The sequence below is a fragment of the Fusarium subglutinans genome (genome assembly GCF_013396075.1).
Source record: "Fusarium subglutinans strain NRRL 66333 chromosome Unknown NRRL66333_c0000262, whole genome shotgun sequence".
NCBI classification, from domain to species: Eukaryota; Fungi; Ascomycota; class Sordariomycetes; order Hypocreales; family Nectriaceae; genus Fusarium; species Fusarium subglutinans.
In genome coordinates, this window is record NW_023502325.1 from 39222 (window position 1) to 59526 (window position 20305).

The 20305-nt window shown below is 47.9% G+C and overlaps 8 protein-coding genes across 8 annotated transcripts; 5 read left to right on the forward strand and 3 right to left on the reverse strand.

Annotated features, from left to right (window-relative positions):
• Positions 1-495: 495 nt before the first annotated feature.
• FSUBG_12329 (indole-3-acetamide hydrolase) lies at positions 496-2445 on the forward strand (the record flags this gene model as incomplete). The annotated part of the gene is made up of 1 exon (XM_036677105.1): positions 496-2445. The coding sequence occupies one exon, from the start codon at positions 496-498 to the stop codon at positions 2443-2445; it is 1950 nt and encodes a 649-aa protein (XP_036532205.1).
• A 1865-nt stretch (positions 2446-4310) lies between these two features.
• Positions 4311-5760, forward strand: FSUBG_12330 (aspartic-type signal peptidase; the record flags this gene model as incomplete). Its single annotated transcript, XM_036677107.1, has 5 exons — positions 4311-4548; positions 4595-4993; positions 5048-5138; positions 5193-5563; positions 5621-5760. 5 exons carry the CDS (start codon positions 4311-4313, stop codon positions 5758-5760), a joined length of 1239 nt encoding a protein of 412 aa, XP_036532206.1.
• A 245-nt stretch (positions 5761-6005) lies between these two features.
• Positions 6006-7400, reverse strand: FSUBG_12331 (uncharacterized protein; the record flags this gene model as incomplete). Its single annotated transcript, XM_036677108.1, has 1 exon — positions 6006-7400. One exon carries the CDS (start codon positions 7398-7400, stop codon positions 6006-6008), a length of 1395 nt encoding a protein of 464 aa, XP_036532207.1.
• Positions 7401-8365: 965 nt separating this feature from the next.
• Positions 8366-10081, forward strand: FSUBG_12332 (uncharacterized protein; the record flags this gene model as incomplete). Its single annotated transcript, XM_036677109.1, has 4 exons — positions 8366-8467; positions 8519-9156; positions 9221-9366; positions 9699-10081. 4 exons carry the CDS (start codon positions 8366-8368, stop codon positions 10079-10081), a joined length of 1269 nt encoding a protein of 422 aa, XP_036532208.1.
• Positions 10082-10348: 267 nt separating this feature from the next.
• On the reverse strand, positions 10349-11499 carry FSUBG_12333 (cyanide hydratase; the record flags this gene model as incomplete). Its single annotated transcript, XM_036677110.1, has 2 exons — positions 10349-10950; positions 11007-11499. The coding sequence occupies 2 exons, from the start codon at positions 11497-11499 to the stop codon at positions 10349-10351; spliced, it is 1095 nt and encodes a 364-aa protein (XP_036532209.1).
• A 535-nt stretch (positions 11500-12034) lies between these two features.
• On the reverse strand, positions 12035-14305 carry FSUBG_12334 (nitrogen assimilation transcription factor nit-4; the record flags this gene model as incomplete). The annotated part of the gene is made up of 7 exons (XM_036677111.1): positions 12035-12487; positions 12546-12723; positions 12775-12924; positions 12978-13190; positions 13248-13380; positions 13430-14157; positions 14262-14305. 7 exons carry the CDS (start codon positions 14303-14305, stop codon positions 12035-12037), a joined length of 1899 nt encoding a protein of 632 aa, XP_036532210.1.
• Positions 14306-15312: 1007 nt separating this feature from the next.
• FSUBG_12335 (sugar transporter) lies at positions 15313-16868 on the forward strand (the record flags this gene model as incomplete). Its single annotated transcript, XM_036677112.1, has 2 exons — positions 15313-15363; positions 15417-16868. 2 exons carry the CDS (start codon positions 15313-15315, stop codon positions 16866-16868), a joined length of 1503 nt encoding a protein of 500 aa, XP_036532211.1.
• A 413-nt stretch (positions 16869-17281) lies between these two features.
• FSUBG_12336 (beta-mannosidase) lies at positions 17282-19879 on the forward strand (the record flags this gene model as incomplete). Its single annotated transcript, XM_036677113.1, has 1 exon — positions 17282-19879. The coding sequence occupies one exon, from the start codon at positions 17282-17284 to the stop codon at positions 19877-19879; it is 2598 nt and encodes an 865-aa protein (XP_036532212.1).
• Between the last annotated feature and the right edge of the window lie 426 nt (positions 19880-20305).

The following is a 20305-nucleotide window of genomic DNA, read 5'->3' on the forward strand; positions in this document are numbered from 1 at the left end:
CGCAATGAACTGTCAGCGTCGGCTTTGACCCATGATACCACCTTCGGAGTCGTGCCCGAATCCTATCTTCCAATCGGGTGAGGCCTGTTAAGACAACATGATCCGATGCTAGGCCTTCACACGAGCGCGTCGAAACTTTAATTCTTCTATGCTGTGATTCTATTCGTGGGCGGATATGTCTTCCTACCCTATCTATGTAGAACATGGCAACATGCTCCGTACAACCTTGCGAAAGATGACAACGTTTGAGACATTGAGCTTGCAGAAAAAACCGGTTTCCTCCGTTGTGTGAATTTGAGATGAGCGGAGGCAGGGTATAGCTAAGCGAGAGGAGAGGAAAGAGGAAAGAATAAAGAATGCTATTGGCTGGTATACTAACACATCGGAGAAAGGAGAAGAGTGATGGTATTCAGATGACGATGGCAAGAATAGTTATTTAAACTGAATGTCTGCAGCTCAAAAATTCTATTATCATTCCAAAGCAACTTCATCATCATGAATCCCAAGTACGCTCTTGCAATGCTTTGGCCAACGGCCATTGTAGCCCTCACCGCTACCAACAGTTCTACCTCTTCAATTCTCTTGGATAGCCAAGACCAAATCTTCTCAGTAGATGACTTGCAGTATCTCGCTATCACCTCTGATATCCTTTCTTCTGTTTCATACTCCTCAGATCCCGCCCAGGGACCTGTTACCTACATCTCCGGTCTGCTCTCCAGTACCACTGGTGATGAGCTTGAAAACATCATCAAGATCTCACTGGAGCAAGATGATGTTTTCTCTGAGACCTTCCTCCAGACCGTTCTTGTCAATGCGGCTGATGAAGGAGATCTTGACTCTTCTGTCGTGAGCTACTTTAGTAGCATCGACGCAACCGTCATCTATGGAGGAGAGGATGGCCCAAGTCTCTGTGGCAACTCTACATTGACTCCGTGCCCTCTGTTTGGTCTTGCAAACGGCGGTACCCTCAGTTTGAGCAAAGTCTTCCGCTTGTATGTCGACACCTACAGAACATTCATGGTCGGCACATATGAAGCGGGAGATGGCTATCGTACTTTGCCTTATTCAAACTCAGAATGGGGCGGTCCAACTATCCCTGTCCCCTCGAGACTTTACAGCATTGAAGATGACAGACCTCTTGCTGGAAAGCGACTTGGAGTCAAGGATATTTACGATCTTGAGGGCATACAGACAACGGCTGGTAGCTTAGCCTACGCCTCCCTCCACTCCAAGGCTGATACAACAGCCCCAGCTCTCCAGCGCATCATTGATCAGGGCGGAGTAGTAGTCGGAAAGCAGAAAACAGCCCAGTTCGCCTCGCCTCAAAGCCCTTGGGACTGGAACGACGCGTTCTACCCTCGCAATCCCCGCGGCGATACGTTCCTGACCTGCTCTGCATCCTCTGCTGGAAGTGCCTGCTCTATCGCTGTCTACGACTGGCTTGACTTTGCTGTTGGTACCGACACCGGCAAATCTATCAGAGAACCAGCTGCCGTCGCTGGCATTTTCGGCAACAGACCTTCTCAGGGAATGATTTCCATGGATAACATCGTTACCAACGCGTTCAACACTGATACCGCTGGAGTCTTTGCACGCGATCCCGTTGCGTGGGCCAAGTTCGCAAAGGCTTGGTACGACCCTTCTCTTCATCAAGATACATCGGTCAATGGACTCCCTGCGTTGTCAGTTCCTGATGCCCAGACATTTCCCAAACGCCTTCTGTACCCTGTTGATCATCTGCCGATGCAGAACCCAGCTGCTGAAGCTATCCTGCAGAAGTTCCTGACTGATGTGACGGATGCTGTTGGTGTCAGTGTCGACAAGATCAACTTGACACAGACCATCGAGGAGACCCTAGACCGCCCGTTACAGGGCATGCTTGATGACCTCACCGTGCTTTGGACCCACGACTTGATCACTGAGACGGCCGACCCACTGATTTCCAACTATAGCCCTGGTTTCCCTCCTATCGACGAGCCTTACCGATCATTTTTCCGAAATGCAGTGGTCGACGACAGTAGCTACAAGTCTGCCATGGCAAATCGTACTCGTGATGCAGCTCTTTGGCACAAACAAGTTCTCTTCTCGACCAACAGCTCCTGCTCCGAGTCCATTCTGCTCTACGACATCGGCACAGGCGGTCTCCCGTCTTTCCGCGAGCAGGACCTCAATGACTCCCCCGGGGCCGCATCACCTGTGGACCCTCGAGGACCCAAAGCGGTGTCGACTATTTCATCCTACTTTGGGGACGTCGATATCACGGTTACCATTGGGCAGGTTACTTATCAGAGCAACGTCACGTTCCAGGAGGAGATGATGCCAGTTACTGTTAACATGGTTGCTAAGAGGGGATGCGACTTTGTGCTGTTCAATCTTATCAACAAGTTGGTATCCAAAGGGGTTTTGAGTTCGGTAGATACCGGGAAGCAGCCATTCCCAGAATGAGCACCTTCAGCCACGTGAATGGAGTCTCATTAGCTACCTGAGACTAGCCTAGGGTTGCCACGCTGCACTTTACCATAGAGAGTTAACCTATAGACAAGAACTTTAGTTTTCTCTTCAAGATACTGTCCCTTTACTAAAACCCCCCTTCATGACTTTGCGTATTGGACTGGATGTTTCGTTAATCGCCTCAAGGGGACATGTTTTGGTCAGTGGTCAGCTTGGCCTTTCATCTCCTTCCGGAGGTTTAAACTGACAAAGTGGCGTCAGCATATCTCCTGTGCTGTACCATCGCCACCATATATTGTTCTCGGTCTGCCGAACTTCTAGGCGACAAGTATAGCTAGTGTCAAACACCTTTCAACTTCTATTTCATAGACCTGCATTCTATCTGTATGATGTATGTAAAGGTAGTGGCTAAGTACTGCAAGCTGGCCTTGTTGGGTCTATAGCTAGTGATAGAGATAGACAGGATCCCTGACGCTGGTATATTTAATTTAAACCATATTTAAGACAGAAAAAGAAAATTTGAATAATGAACTAAACTTACTTAGATTGCGACTAGTAAAAAGGCATATAGCACGACATGACTAAACTTATGTACAAGGGAAACTTGGTCGGGGTTATTAGTATACATACTAGGTAGCCAGTCATGCCAAAGGCCCTTACTTATTTAAGTATTAGTTATCGTCTTTACATTGTCTTACAAGGAGGTCGAAGGGCGAATAAACAAAGCTTCCTTAATGGTTTAGACAATTAGCTATATATAACTTATAAAGTTCTCTTTCACGCGGCCCAGAAAGCATTAGAATCTGTAATGTTACTTTAGCTACATAATTAAATAGCCAGAAGTACTTTTTGAAAGGTAACTTGCGTCGTAATGTATTATGTGTAATTAATACTTTTTAATCCGTACTGCTTTTCCCGTATGAGGAGGCTGGGGCTCCCGGTTTGGTCTAGCTCTCCGCTCTTTTGGGTTTAATCTACTATGTTTAACTGCCGACAGCCATGAGCCGAACTCCACTAGAGCAGCTAACGTGTTCTAGCACAGCCCAACAAAAGATCATGCACAGTAGTACGTCTTGTCCCTTGATAAATAATAGTTTCACAGTAGATTTGACCCTAATTTATTTGCAGGACCAATGCAGTACTACACGGCTACTGAATAGTAGGGTATCTATCGATCTTTGTTAAAATTGGTTAGAATGTCGCCTTTAAATGCCGAACCAGGGTGTTTTAAAGAGCAGCTCATGTTCCAGAAAGATAGAAGCTGTGATGGGCCTTGCTACCTGTGACGGTGATTTATCCCCTTGACGGTCCCAAGGTGTCAGATGCATAACCAAGATCGACAACGGATTTAAATAGCATCCGGTGCCGGTCCATCTAATAAGAGAATAAAGAAGGGTGGAAAATTGGGGTGATTATTCCTCTAACGTCTTAGGACCGTCAAGGGGATGGGTCGACTGAGCCACTGCCGAACTAGCCATAGAGCCATGACAAGGACTTTTGCAATCTACCCAGAATTAAGAAGGTTAAACGCATAACCTCACAGCATGACATATGTTTTAAGGTTTGCTCTCAGGGCGCACTTGGGAGGATGACAGCACATGGCCCTCGGTAAACCCCTGTATTTAAAATTAAGACTCCACTGGCATGCCGACGCCGCTTTATCCGATGTGTTGTTAAGCTTTAAGAAGGGGGCATAAGCTTCCAGAACCTATAGACATCTTAACAATACGAGTAATTTAATAATAGTATAAACTTTATACTCTTAGTAATTATACAATAAGAGAGGATGTTTCCTACTTCAACTTTTGCATTTCACATCTGTCATCGTACCTCTCCTCTTCCAAACCACCTACCTCAAGATGGTCCATCAGTACTGGCTATTAGCGCTACCCATCCTGCTGCTGGATGCTGCACCGGGCGTTGTTGCAACCCATGGAAGCCACGCAAGAAGATCGAACCCATCGGCTCCTGGACTGCATGTTCTGCCTCTGATTGAAGATAGCTCCGATGACTCTCATTCGTGGATTGCTGAGGTTGCGGCTGGCACTCCCGCCCAGAAGATGAAGCTGAATCTAGACATAGCCAAATCGACAACATGTATGAGCCTTCTGTTAGTCGCAGTCGTTGTTACTAACAATTCTAGGGTTTATCTCGGACAAGACTTACGCGGAATGTGATGGCTGCGAGAATGGGTACTATCAGCTCAACAAATCCAAGACCTCATCACCCGTTCTGGGTCATACGGCAATCTCTTATGGCGATCCAACGACATATCCGCCAAGCAACCAAACATTTGATCTGGACTATCACAAGGACACTGTCCAAATTGCCGGTGTTAGCATTCCCAAGCAAGTATTTGGTCTTTTCAATCCTTACAAGGATGAGTTCTCCGGAATTGGTGGTCTTGCGCTTGGTCCCAACGTAGAACATGGATATGCGCCGGGGAAAATCTATAGCTCTTTCTTGGACAACCTCGTTGCAAACAAAAAGATTGCCAGCCGTACTTACAGTGTTGACATGCGCGAGCACGGTTCTAAGCCAGGTAAGTCCGCTGCTCTGCGTACAGATTACGACGCTAACCTTCAATTAACAACAGCTTCAATTATTCTTGGTGGTATTGACACGGGTAAGTTCAAGGGCGAGCTTGTAAAGAGGCCGTTGGTAAAGGATGAGCTCGGCACATTTGGGTAAGTGCTTTACACGATCCGCAGGAAGAAGGTGATCTGACCTTAGATGTTTAGACCCTCAATCGTTCTCACAGGCCTCAGCCAGACTGTCCCCAATGGAAAGAACGAGGCCGGTGAAGTGACCAGCTACGAAGTCCATAAGAACGACTCGGTGTTCCTCCTTGACAGCGCCAACCAGTACCTCCGATTCCGCCACTCCTTCGTCGATCCTCTCTACAAGACCCTCGGCGCAGTCAACAACGGACAAGACGCATACTTCGTGCCTTGCGAGAAGCGCAATATGCCTGGTAGCTGGGATTTCCAATTCGGCGACGTCACGATCAAGATTCCTTACAGCAAGATCATCACCAACCAGTCCGGTGACAAGGGAAAGACTTGCTGGGTCGGTGTTTTGACCACCTGGAAGGGACAACTTGTCCTGGGACGTAAGTTGACATTGGTTTCCGTAGGAGATTTGTGAGTACCTGCTGACACGTGAACAGAGCCTTTCTTGGAAGCTGCCTATCTAGCCTTCGATCTCGACAACAAGCAGGTTGCACTCGCGCCCCCAGCAAACTGCGGTGAAAAACTGGTTGCGTTTGGATCCGGACCTGATGCTATCCCCGATCTCAAAGGCTGTTAAAGTCTTCGTCCAGAAGGTGGCGGAGCTTGGCACAGTAGTAAGCCGTAGGGCCTGGTACTGGGAAAATAGAACCGAACGGTATCCCGTTCCTAATCTTGTCAAAAGTAACTAATTCTCTTCATATGTTTTTCATTCAATCCTCTGCGACTCAGGTCAATTTAAGTAGTCGCAATTTACACCTCTATCCATTTCTTCGATGTACGACCGGAAGTAGAACGGGTCACTGTATTATCTTCTACCGCTCATCAGTGATAAGCCAAAATCTCATCCCTGGGGTCTTCCGGCTCCTCGCTGTCATAAGGCCTTGTATATACTCTTTTCCACTCCTGGTCAAGTATAGCAACAGCATTAGTGTTAGTTAACCGATCCCTGTCCCACATAATATATCCCCAATGACGCAAAGGCCGTGGTATGAAATCGCCAAAGAGATTGCTGTATCTTTCTTTCCAAAAGACGACCCAGGCAAACGGAGGGGATTCATCACTATCGCCCCCAAAGATCATCTTCTCACGATCATCCTGAGCTTGGTCCCTGTCAGAATGCTGATTCTCGCGTCTTTGCTCTTGATAAAAAATTTCAGTGCTCCGGAAAAGCAAGTCATCCACGGCCGTAACGACCTCTTCCGAGACCACTTTAACAAGTTCCAGGTGGTCTTGTGCCTTGAACACTGAAGACAGGACGGAAAGCCCCCTATAGACTATGCCGGTCCTGTGCCATTCTGAGGACACTGGAAGAGTCAACAACGCATTTCCAGATGCACAGCCATGGTACTCACGATGGTCAACAAGGTGGAATGCGCCGGGCGGTGTATGTGGACCCGTCCTTACGATATCGAATGACGGGTTATCTGGATGCAAGTCCCATTGGACTTCCTGAAATACCCTGTCGTACTTGGCGTGCATAAAAACGTTGATGCATAACATTTCTTCAACCTCCCAGGCTTCAAAGCCATCGAGAAAGAGACCAAGTCTTTCTTCGTCTCCAAGTAAACTCTCTCCATGCCGGTAGCCCCTGTGCCGTGCGGGCCCAAAGAGATTACTGAATATTTGGAAGCGGTATAAGCCACGGATGATGCGCCTCTCCTCTGTTTTGCTGATTTCTTTCGGCGAGGAGAGAGACTCCATATTTGAGCGAGTCCAGGAGACGTAGTGATATATGAGGGGACGGATGACGGAAGAATGAAAAGTGACGATGCTGAGGATCTGATCCTGATCGGGGTGTTTGGTAAAGATATCTGTGCTCAGCGAGCGATGTGACTTGTAATCTTCGATGAGGAGCAAGATCTTTTCTCGCGTACGTTTGAAACGAAATTTCCGAGCGTTGCACTGATCGGCAATATAGGCATCAATATAGACATTGCCCATTTCAAGCTTCAAGCAATGCCATAGCCAAAACGCTCGGTCAAGTCGGTACTGTTCATGAAAGATGGGAGACGCATGAACCAAGGCTGAAAGATCTGATAAGGAGTCTATAGCAAGGAAAATTCCGTTTCGAATCTCAAATGGAAGTTGTTCAAATTTGGAAAGAGAGGAAGTCTTTGGGCTATCGGTGACAGCGGGCGTCGCAAGAGGCATCGGAGTCGGCATCTGCTCCTCCTTCTGGGGACGCTTCCTCTGCCATAGCCGTTTTAGCCTCCGCATTATAAGAGACGCTCACAAAAAGAGAAATTCTGAGCAGAACTATAGGCTGTAAGCTTATTGAGCATGAGTAGATATGGTCTGAGGTTGGCTACTGGGGCTGTTATGGTTGGCTGCTTACCTGTTTTCTGATTCCCAGCGTTTTCTCCCGCTCTAGTATGTTAATTGTGACTCAAATGACCGGATAATCATTGAAAAGAGGTGAGATGTTAGAAGATGTTGGAGGCAGAACTGCCAGAAAAACAACACATCAGAAACGTTCGAGATATCGCGCGGCTAGAGCGGGGCAAGTTCATTAGCCAATGAAATCGCGTCGTCTGGCGCCCGGAAACGCGCTTATCACCCAGACTAGCCAGAGTCACATCAAGGAGGCTGTGCTGATCTGTCCACTTTCCGCTATGAGGCACGAGGTCTGAGGAGTGTTGCCGAGCACGTTCTCATGGCCTGGGCGGGGCTGTGCAAATGGCCGAGATCGAGACGCGCGTTTAAACGCCGTCGTTGAAGAATTCGGCCCTCCAAGTGCAGCTCATATGATCATGCCGCCGAAGGTAACGGTATGTTGGTCCAGGAATAAAAATAATGCCATTCAACTTTTTTATATCTCTTTCCAACGTTCCTATCGGCCGGTTTTGACCGAACCTGAAACTCGCGAGACCAGTTCCGTCGGCCATGTGTTCAACCAACATGCCAATGGATTTTGATGTTGGCGTTCCTTCAGATGTTGAAGGTGGAATCGATCAGAGCTTTCTAAGTATAAGAGAGCCCTTCCAACTTCGTCCAAGTCCATAGAATAACAGAAACCCATCCAAACAGCACATCATCATTCAGTCTCATTGTCATTGTTCCAAACATTATTCCCTGTCAAGTTATCAGCGGGCTGTTTACCATTACTTGCATCTTGTATCAATTTGTTTGATCTACCTATTCTCTGCTACTTTCCATAAAGTACTTATACCGATATCTCCATCATGTGCTACTCTTGCAACAACAAAGGATATTTCTCTAGCCGATGCAAAGACGGCAGAGGTCCTATGGCAAGGAGGGAAACGGACGAACTTGAGATGGCAAGGGTAAGTATTATAATACGATTGGCGATATATTTTATGTCTGACTCAGTGTAGCCTACGCAGAACTATAGGCCTGTAACTCCTGCTCGTCCGGTTTCACGTCTTCCTAGTCACCTAGAGGCTCGAGCATCCTCCTCAATCCGCTCTGATGGCAGCTCCAGTCGGGCAACCTCCAGACAGGGTATATCAAGTCAGCCTGTCTCTACCCAGACTCCCTCCAACCGGCCTATTTCCAGCCAGGCTATTTCCAGTCGTGCTAGCTCCAGCCGTGCTAGCTCCAGCCGTGCTAGCTCCAGCCAGGCCAGCTACTTGCCACAGGCACAAACGAATATTCAGTACGAACCGTCCATCATGTCTGTTGAGTCTCAAGAAGCACTTGTCAACGGCTTGATGTCGTTCAGATTCGAGATCAAAGATATGGGTGCCCGTATTGAATACCTGATTGCTCTCAGGAAGCGGCTCTCCCATAAACAGAAGAAGATCGTTAATGAAGAGTATGAGCAGGCAATGAACTCCCCGTCTATGATTGTGCTTTATGAGGTGTACAAACAGGCGGCGAATCACGCTACCGATTGCAAGAACGCTGTTGATCAGAGAATGGCTCAGTATAACAACAGGTTCCTCCATGCGCCCCCTGAAGCCCAGATGGAGATATATGAGTTGCAAGAGAAATGGATCCAGGCGACAATCAAGTAAGGACAACCTTGAACCAACATGATCATACTGTATTAGGAACTGACGAGATGGGTATTCTAGTACTGCCGAGCAACGACTGGACTACCTACAGCACTACCCATTCGCCTATCAAAACAGAGACGCTATCCGGGGGCACATCACTGCAGCAGAGGATTCAATGAAAGGGGCCTTGGGAGCGCTAAAGGAGGTAGACAGGAACAAGAGGGGTAAGTCATATGGAAGCTGTTGAGCGACGATGTCAATCCTCTTTGCAACATGAGATGATCTAACTGATATCCTAGTTTTGTTCGCGAAAATGAGCAGAGAAGGCCCGTGGCTTTGATTAGTCTTGTAGTGATTTCATGTGCTTGGAGTTTTGAGGCGGCTTGTGTCGAAATTGTCAGAACCATGTTAGCGCTATCATGCTTAAATAGATATCTCTCGTTGTATAACTATGTTCACATTTCTTATCACCTTCCTCTTCTCTTTCTTCGAAAACTCTTCCTCCATACCGAGCCGAGACTTGTACCAACAATGCCTTATGAAACCTCTCATGAAGCCAGTGTCATGTTTGAGGAAGGCAGCCATTATGTTCTTGAGAACAGCATTGTCTTGGTGTATGGATTACATGACGTCACTTACCAAGACGTCCAACAAGCCTGCGACTTCGCAACCGAGACTTATGCAAAGAAGATCTTGAACTGGCCAAACGGAAGACTCGAGAAGCCAGATATCTTCAAAGCTGAGAGCCACGATGGACAGCTGACAGATTCCAACAATTGCTTTGAACGATTTGTTGGCCATCTGCATGACGTCTTTGAAACGTCATCACGCAAAAACTTGCCCAGCTACCCTCACGCGTTCGTTGTGATGGACGGAAGCTGCTTGGAGAAGGATGTGACTGCTGTTCTGGTTCTTGCGCTTAAGCCGGAGGATGAATAGAGAGTCGGCCATTGCCATGTGCCCATTGAGGTTGAGCTTGGTTTGGCAGCTGAGAGCTTGAGGTTGGGCGACGTGACGGGAACAGATATGCTTGATCGGTTTACGAATTAAATTGACTACACATCTTATTTATATCCCAACGATTGGTCGCTCAAGGAGACTTTGTGTATCATGCAAGAAAACTCATTCATATCCAAGCTCTTTCGAAGTCCCGTGTGTCTCTTCATTCGCCCTTCCCAGTTGCGAAATATTTCAATATTCACCCCATCAGCTTGTCGCCTCCTTCTTGGCTTTCTTAGCAAGAAGCTCATCCAGCTTCTTATGAGCTGAAAGTAACGTCTCACCGCTGGTGCCAGTGTGATAAGGAGTGTTGGTCGGTCCATCAGATACGCGCACAACATAGTTCTTGGGTTGATCATCAACGACAAGTCGCAGCAGGTCAGGGCGTGAGTAGTGACCCACGCAATCAGTCAAGGTCTTCGCGTAGTCAATCTTATCCAAGTCAATATCGCAGTAGATGAGACCATCAAACAGCGGATCAGTAGGTTCAGTCAGCTGTCGGCCATCTGGACCAAAAACAGCTGCGGCACCACCACCACCAGCAAGCATGAACCCGTCCTTGTCTGCGTTCCCTTGACCCTGACTGTTAAGCTTTGCGCCTTCGGCAGACAGTGGCTGGTTTGTTACGAGGACGTATACAGAGCCCTCTAGGGCATACATGCGACTGGCTGTAACCTCGTTGGCCTCTGAGAACACTGAGTAGGGTTCAACAGCTGATTCGGTCCACTTTGCGTTGAACGGCCAGGCAGCGATATGAACTTGTTCGCCTTGACAGTAGGTGTGATATTTGAGGAGTGGCTGAAGGTGTTCTATCATCTAATTGTTAGCGAACCGTCAGCCTCATACGTCAAGGTTGAGAACGTACCCCAACAGTTCAGCATGCCAATCTTTCCCAAGGGAGTGTCCACCACGGTAGTAAGAGAATCGCCCGTGGAGTCTCCAAAAATAGTTCTCTCAACGTGCGTAGGTTTTGTCTTGCGCCGATGAAGAAGAATGTTACCATCAGGACCAATGAGGACCTGAGCGAGATACAAGGAAGCCCCAACCCGCTCACTGAAACCAAAGCATACGTAGATGTTGGCTGCTGCGGTAGCTTGACGGATCTCAAGCATCTCGTCGCCATAGGCAGATATACTGTTTTGCATATACTTCTGCACCAAGGGCATGTTCTCTCTGTATGTTCCCGACCATAGGAAATTGGGATAGCCTGGCAGCCAGACCTCGGAGAAGGCTATGAGAGAGGCTCCGTTCTGGCTGGCCTCGTTGATGAGACGGATTGTCTTTTTGACACCGGCGACTTTGTCGAACCAGCATGGTTCAGCCTGGCAGATGGCGGCCTTCCATTGACGAATTGACATTTTGATAGGAATAGGAAAAATAACAGGCAGATGAATCTCGGTTGAGATAGTACTTTGGATTCATCAATGGTGGAATACATAGGATGTGTATTTATATACTTATTATCCCAATACTGTTTACCTTCACATAAACTAACATCTGATCTCATAGTACATCCTCCGTATCGCCCATTTTCTCGGGTAGGCATTATCCGTAACAGGGTTCCACGTTGCTAAAGAGCCTAGCGTTACCCCGCAGATTGGGAGGCTTTAGTGAGTACAGGGCCTACAAACACTGCTGATCTAGACCCGGCTAAGCATTATCCACCCAATCCCCTCACTGAACTTGATCTCAGGGAACAGCCCTGAGAGACACTACGTATATTCATTTTGGCTATCTTAACAGTACCAGAAACACGGCATTATTGATTGAAGAGATAAGAAACTGACCAAGTGGACTGGACTGCAATTATTAGTAGCATCGGCTGACATCGGCACGCGTTGCTTTGAATGGTCGATAGACCGGGTTGTTCATCTTCTAGCTTAATCACTTTGCTCAAGCAGCATCGCCCGGATATCCCGGTTCTGTAAACAGTGTGCCAATCCATCCCTGATAGTCCAGACCGTCGCTCGTCATAAACGGAATATCCATGTCAAAGCAATGGGGGCCTTCTGCTACCCAAAGCGAGCTGCTAGCTTCATTATCATCAAGTGCTTGTGTTGTACCAATGATAGCATTCCCAGTGGCCTGGCTGTCTTCTCCTTTACGGATCCCAAGTGCACTGAATGCATCCTCACTGACCGCCCATTCCCGGGCCAGTTGGCGAACTGCAAGCAATGCACGCTGGCTCCAGGCCCAAGCAGCACTCATGTCAGTGAGCGCTTCAGCCAGCACTTTGAGAGAAGCCATAGCACGATCACGGTCCTTGGAATCTGTGGATGTTGTTTCAAGGAGAAGAATGATTGATGCGGTGAAAGCGCAGTGAATGGCTGAGATTGGTATTCGTCGCTGAGGTTCATTAGCATGAGAGTATTATCAAGTTTGAAAGAGTCGAAGGGCTACTCACTAAAGTGTAATGTTTGCTGTAAAGCCTGAAAATGTTGGAGATGGAATGTGAGGATTGACTGCACTCTTTGAGGTGACTTGACCCAGTGCTGGGATGAAAGCTGCCAGGGTCTAACGTCTTTCGCTGCACTCCAACAAAAGGCCGATGGAGTAGGATTATGGCAACATGAATCTGAAGGCTTTGATAGTGTTAGTGCTTGAACCGTATCAAATTCAAATTGAGTACATACTGAAGCAAGTAGATGTGAGGTAGCGTAGGTGCCAGTGGCGATGGCGAAAGACGAAGACAGCTCGGAAGGTTTATCTGAAACTCGATGATATTCACATGTGTCTTGGTGACGAGTTCCATGATTCGGGACTTGGCATGTTGGCTGCCGGGTCTGTATCTTGGTGGTCTTAGTATCTAGAGAACTCGAGCAAGAGGGGGACTTACATCTCATCCAAGGCTGATGATGTGACCCTAAACAGCTGAACCGTCGAACGGACATTCGAGACTTGATGACTCCGTGGAAAGACGATAGGTTCGCCTATGGGAGACTCGGAATGCCAGGATTCGTACTCTGCACCATGTTCCATAGAAGGCAACTTGGCCGATATTTCGTGTTCTTGGATAGTGGATGGTCGACCAAGCCCGATGTTGAATAACCTCAATGGCCATGTTAGCTGTAGACCTCATGCAGTAGAGGACAAAAAGAGATCTCACTTATCTAAAACATAGCATCCCCACCAAACAATAGTACCAACTTCAGCTTCGTCTTTGGTGATGTGTCCTGTATCGACCCAGTGGCTTCGGTCAAGATGTAGTCCGAGGTTGAAGGCCATTCTCGCTGCCATGCCTGCATGTCATTGTTAGTATCTCCGACTTCCAGGTATCTTATCACATACCGCAGTACATCCATCCAAGAGCCTCTTTATCGGTGGCTATCTCTCGTAGCCCAAGCAATGCTGTTGCCTGGACTGTCGTCACTTTCGGCGCTTGGCTCTCATAAAATAGGATCATCTTGGCCTGTTCAGCTAACGCGTTCCCGGCCGTATTCTGGTCAAGGGGGTCGGTGCGTAGTTCAATTCGATCTGAGTACCGAGCCGCAAGTGCCAATACTGCAGATAGTAATAGAGGTGAAGCATATCGGCCAGAGTGAGTGATGTAGAGATCTTCAAGGAACAATTCCTTGACGACGAGGTACTGCCATGTATTCTGCCAACTCCAAAAGAGGTCTAGGAGATGATTCCTCAGCTCGTCTGATACTTCGACGCGAAGATTCAGCTGGTCAAGGGTATCTGCCGCCTGTTTCTGCAGCTCGTGCGATGATACTGTTGAACTTGCTACAGGGCTGTTTTTCAGGAGCGAGAAATTACTCCTAGAGCCAAAGTAATGGATTTGGCCGTCTTCGCCAATGTTGAGGGCTCCAAGTCGGTCGCTTATATCCTTAATTGGAGATCTGTAGCTCGAATCGTCAGGGATAGAGTCGCCCTCTGAAGTACTGTAATTATCTTCAATGGAGCTCGATGGGCCTCTCTCCTGAGTTCCTGTGGTATTTTGGAATCGCTCGATTTGTGCTTCCAATGTTCTGATCCTTTCTTGGAGCGCCTCGACATAACGCTTGCTTGGGGGCCTGTGATAATAGTTAGACGCTTATTACTTCTTCTTTCAGAGTTCATCATCAATGGTCAGAATTGTTTACTTTCTATTACTGTCCTGGGTCGTGTATTCACAGACCTCACCAGCTGTATTACACGTTGAGCAGGAGGGCCGTTGGCCATCACACTACATCCATTTTTAGCGTCATAGACATCTTGTCTGCCAGTTAAGAGTTAGGCCTACCTTGACCCGCTTTGTGCGACATGTACTGCAGGCTAAAGCTGACCGCTGCCTCGGCTTTCCAGAGACCGTCACCTGAGATCTCATGGTACCGATATTGGTAGGAATGGGCAGATTGCTGAACGAACGATAGACATTGGAGCGGGGTTATGTGTTACACGTGATGTACTTTCCCGTTTCTCTTATCTGGCTTCACGCTTCTCCAAGCTAACAATGTCAGTTGTACGCTAAGAATTGAAGGCCAGGACGACTATACAAAAACTTTGAATCCGGAATTACGCAGGCTGTTTTTAAAGGACTATGGTCAATAGGGCCAGGAGAGATGTTCAGTCATTGTGAATATCATAGACAAGTAATGCAGGTGATCCTCGACAAAGACCGTCATTGGCAGCTTCCGGGTAAGAGTGAAGAGAGGCAAGGCTAAATTCAGCCGGGTACAGCCGTGCAGCCATTAGCTATGCACAAAATATGCCAATAGCTGTATAGATGCAGTCAATAGTCTACTGCCGAGCCGTCCCTTACCAGTGTCTTAGATAAGCATCTAATAGCCAAGGAGTTATGCTGGTTAAGCATTACCCAGCATGTCTTCACATCAACAAGGGCGACCCCATGATAAGCTTCATCCCCGCATGTTAGCGTAACCAAGAGCGGAGTCCATCTCAAGCGGCACTTGTTAAAAGACTTGGAAGCTGATTGGCCCTCGCTATCCGGTTAAGCATTATCCAGCGCTGTTATCTGGCCCTGACTACTTATGGAATAGCACCACGAGCAACTTAGATAGCCTCCTTCAGTGAACCACCGTATTGCCTAGCTAAGGGTGCATGAGACAAGCCATGGCGATGGTAGGAGTATTTGAACCTTACAATGCGCCGATGAGGTCCAGATAATTGTAGAATAACTGTCCTGCCCATCATCACCTTTTGCAGCAACCAACTTGTGATACTACAGCATGGCACTTATAAAGTTTCGCGGCAAACCACTTAGTGGTTATAATATTCTCGTACGTACTACTTCGCTATATCATTGGATCCCATCTAATCAACATGTCAACAGATCATCGCATTTGCAACATTTGGGAGCATCACCTACGGATACTGTTCCGCCATCATAGGCTCAACCCTCGGCCAACCATCCTTCCTCCATTACTTCGGTCTCGACACCGCCAGCAATGCAGCTGCTCTTATTGGCGCAATCAACGGCCTCTTCCAGGGCGGTGGCCTCATCGGCACCTTGAGCTTTGGAGCTGTCGCTGACAAGTTTGGTCGATGCAAGGCCATGTTTTTGGCTAGTGTACTCGCTATCATCGGCGGTGGTCTCCAAGCTGGATCTGTCCACTTGGCCATGTATCTTGTGTCACGATTCCTGACGGGTCTGGCTATCGGTGGACTCGTCATGCTTGTGCCTTTATGGCAGAGTGAGGTTGCGCCTCCTCATGCTCGTGGTCTCCTCGTTGGTCTTCACGGTGTTTCTATCTTAGTGGGTTACTCATCTTCGGCTTGGGTTGGACTCGGGTTTTACTTCGTCAATGCAGATGGAGCTCAGTGGCGTCCTCCTCTGGCCATTCAGTGCTTGCCTCCGCTCATTCTAGCATGTGGTGTCTATTTCATTCCTGAGTCTCCCCGATGGCTTATCGACAACGATCAGCATGAAAAAGCCGAGGCTGTTCTGCAGCGCATCTACAGAGATCCAAGTGATCCCGATAGCCATGCGGCCAAGGCCGAATTTGCCCAGATCCGTGCTCAGGTAGAGCTTGAACGTCATTTGCCATCGTCTTGGGCTTCGCTCTTTACCGTGCCGCATTACCGGAAGAGGGCCTTGATTGGTTTCACCACTCTTCTTGCAGGCCAGCTTACGGGAACTACTGTCATCAACAACTATGGACCTTCATTGTATGCAGCTCTCGGACATGGTGCTTCTGCTAGTCTCGCGCTCTCGGCTGGATGGCTGACCGAAGGACTTGTTTGCAATGCCATCAATGCCGTCCTCCTTGACTACGTCGGAAGAAAATGGTTGATGGTCACGGGTCTCATTGGTTGTGCTATTTCGCTTCTTGGTGTAAGCATCATGGTCGCTGTGTATGGAGGCACGACAAATAAAGCTGGTAATTCGGCTGGTGTCTTCTTCTTATATCTGCACCTCACCTTCTATGCCACCTGCATGGATGCCTCGACTTATGTCTATGGCTCTGAGATCTGGCCGACCCATCTTCGAGGAAAAGGGTTTGCGATATCTTGTGCCGGTCTCTTCGTTGGCTCTCTTACTCTTCTCGAAGCTGCACCAACTGCTTTCGAAACCATTGGCTGGAGATTTTATCTGATCATGATGGCATTTACAATTGTTTGTGCCATCATCTTCGCCCTGTTCTTCCCGGAGACCAAGGGAATGACCCTGGAGGAGATCTCAGCTCTCTTTGATGATGAAGTTGCTATCGAAGCATCGAGTGATACTAAGGCATTGTCTATTAACACTGAGAAGGAAAAGATGAAGGCTCAGGAATATCTGTAACTGTGACCGGGCTTGAGTCATATTTCATTTCGATTACGTTATCCTTTAGCTTATCAATTCAAGTTAAATAACTATCAGTACCTAATTCAATAACTATGTACAATTGAGGCCCGCAACCCTCGACAATTGGGGGTTATTTGTTGCACTGCAGCTAGCGCGGATCTACATATTACCGCTGTAGTGAGCTGTTGGTGGAGATCTGGGTACATTACCTACCAATGTAAGACTGCGTACGTCTGATCATCAATCATGCTCTCACGGATAAATCGCCGACTGGTTGCTTAATCCACTTGCGGTGTAACCCCCATATTCAGAACATAAGTTGAAGGTTCCCCGCATCGACTGTCCGATGTTCTTCAGAGGAGACACTTCATTCCCTATTCTCACCGAATATCCTTTCTCTCCCTGCGATTATGTTGCGTCAAATCCACTTGAATAAAGGTTGGAAGTTCAAGCAAGCCAGTTCTCTCAACGATAGCGCTGCTTCCTCCTTTCTCCCTGTCGCCCAGTTTCCAACTGTCGCTCACATTGATCTTTTGCATCACGAATTGATCCCTGATCCCTATATCGACATCAACGAACTGAAGTGTCTTTGGGTCAATGATGCCGACTGGACATACCGTACAGAGGAGATTTCTCCACTGGATCTGAAATCGTCGGACAAGGCAGAGCTTGTGTTCGAGGGCCTTGACACAGTCGTGGACGTCTATCTGAACAATTCGCATATCTTGTTCAGTAACAATATGCATAGGTCCCATCGTATCGATGTCACCAAAATGCTGCGAGGTAGAGAGAAACCTTCTGTTCTTGAACTCAGGTTCAGAGCTGCTCCAGCGTATGGTCGCTCTGAACGTGAGCGTATCGGATACAAGACGCTCAAGGTTGGAAGAGGCGTCAATTTTGGCGGGTCTGAGAGGCTCTTTGTCAGGAAGGCTCAGTATCATTGGGGTTGGGACTGGGGACCGGCCGTCAACACTTGCGGTCCCTGGAAGCCCATATACCTGGAGGTCTATAAGTCGCGCATTTGTGATCTCAGGGTCACCCAGGATGTTGCCCCAGATCTCTGTTCTGTAGACATCAAAGTCGAAGCGCAACTGGAGGGCCATGAGAGTATCAATGAGGTTCGGGTTCAATTACTGGACGTTCAAACAGGGGCCATTGTGGTTGATGATAAAGCGTCGAAGTCGACTAAAGGCGCTCTGTCCTTTACTGTCAAACTCAACAAACCAAAGCTATGGTACCCATTTTTGTATGGAGAACAGAACCTCTATCTGCTTCAAGTCAGCATCCCCAATCATACTGTGAGCAGAAAGTTGGGTATCAGAAGATTGCGTCTACTACAACACCCACTCAAAGACCAACCGGGCACTTCATTCATCTTTGAGGTCAACAACGTCCGTCTCTTCAGCGGAGGCTCATGTTGGATCCCTGCGGACTTCATGCTACCGCGAGTGTCAAAGAGTACCTACGAGAAATGGATCACTCTTGCCAAAGCAGGGAACCAGTCCATTATTCGCGTCTGGGGCGGCGGAATTGTTGAGAGCGACGACTTCTATGACCTATGTGACCGTGAAGGCATCATGGTCTGGCAAGACTTCTTATACGCATGCGGCAATTACCCAGCTTCCCCAGACTTCGTTGCCAATGTGAAGATCGAAGCGGAGCAACAAGTGCAGCGTGTTGGTCACCATCCCTCTCTTGTCTTGTGGTGCGGAAACAATGAGGATTACATGTGTGCCGACGGAGATCGGTGCTGGGATGTTGACTACAGTGACACTACCGGTCCATGGGACAAGACCACATTTCCAGCACGCGAGATCTACGAACGCACTCTGCCTTCCGTCATCAAAGCATCAGGCACCGATGTCCCGTACTGGATCAGCTCTCCTTACGGCGGAAGCTTCTCCAACGACACAACGGTTGGGGACACGCATTGCTGGGATGTCTGGCATGGAAAGATGTCACCTTACCAGGACTACAAAGCTTACATGTCTCGCTTCATCTCAGAATTCGGCTTCGAGTCAGCTCCCAGTCTTCAGACTCTTCACCGAGCCATCACCTCTCCCAAAGAGCGTCATTCCCAGTCGAGGACTTTTGACGTCCACGATAAAGGCCCTGGTCATCAAAGACGGTACCCAATGTACATGGGCGAGAACTATCGCTTCCGCATGAATCCACTCAAAGACTTTGTGTACTGCACGCAGTTCCTTCAGGCCGAAGCTATGGCGTATGCTTATAACTGTTGGCGACGTGAGTTCCGAGGACGTGGGGAAGAGAACTGTGGTGGTGTCTTGGTCTGGCAGCTGAACGACATCTGGCCTGGTATCAGTTGGGCACTCGTTGATGTAGACATGAATCCCAAACCGGCATACTACATCACTAAACGAGCATTGCATAAGATGGTTGTTGGAATGGAACGAGTCGTCACAGAGAAGCCGCCTTATATCACGACTGGCTATCTTGATAAGAAGCACAAGGTGGACGTTTGGGCAGTCAATGGTCATTTGCATGAGATGAGAGTCAACCTGGAGGTCAAAGCATTTGATATCGAAAGTGGAAAGTCAGTTCAATGGAAGGGCGCGGTGGCGTCAAAGGAACATGTTCTGAAAGGAAACCGTTCAACTGAACTCCTGGCTGGACTGGAGATTCCGAGCCCAGATGAAACGGTCTTGGTTGCTTACATACGAGACGTCTCATCTGGAGAACAACTAGCCAGATGGGTGAGCTGGCCAGAGCCTCTCAAGTATGTACACATGTCTTCTGATCTCAAAGTCACTACAGAAATAGTTGATGATGGATCAGCGGTTATTGTGAGATCTAATGCACCAGCCAAAGGAGTTGTGTTGAGTGCATCTGGCTGTGATGGTAAGAGCTTGGTCTTTGACAACAACTTTATCGATCTGGTGCCAGATGAGGATGTGAGAGTCGGGGTAGCCGCCGCCCTCTTGGGTGATCGTGTTGACGTTAGGTTTCTTTACGACTGGGAACTCGAACCGGGATTTGAGTTGTGATACAACCTCGTTGGAAGGTATTACTGGGCACTCATCGCATCATATCGCTAGCCCGTAGTGAGTTTTGTTAAATAGAGTTATGTAAGCTTAATAGTTAGGGTTGAAATTGTCGTGGGAGATTGTGAGTCTTTGCCGCCAAGAGTCGGTGAGTCCATTTATTATTATCACAGTGCATCCTCAGGCAGCCACAATTCAGTCTAGAACAGCCGTATTGAACTTGAGAAGCTGAACGTAGCTCGATTCGGAAAGATATCCAATACTCGTGGATCTGACTAAAAGGGAGCCTTACTCGAAGAGTAGGCAGCAAAATTATAGGACAAGGGCAAAATTATAGAATAGCCACTTAGTAAGGAATTAGTAAAAAAATTAATAAATTAATAGCAGTAGCTTCTAATTTTATTATAATTAATTTAAAATTACTATAGT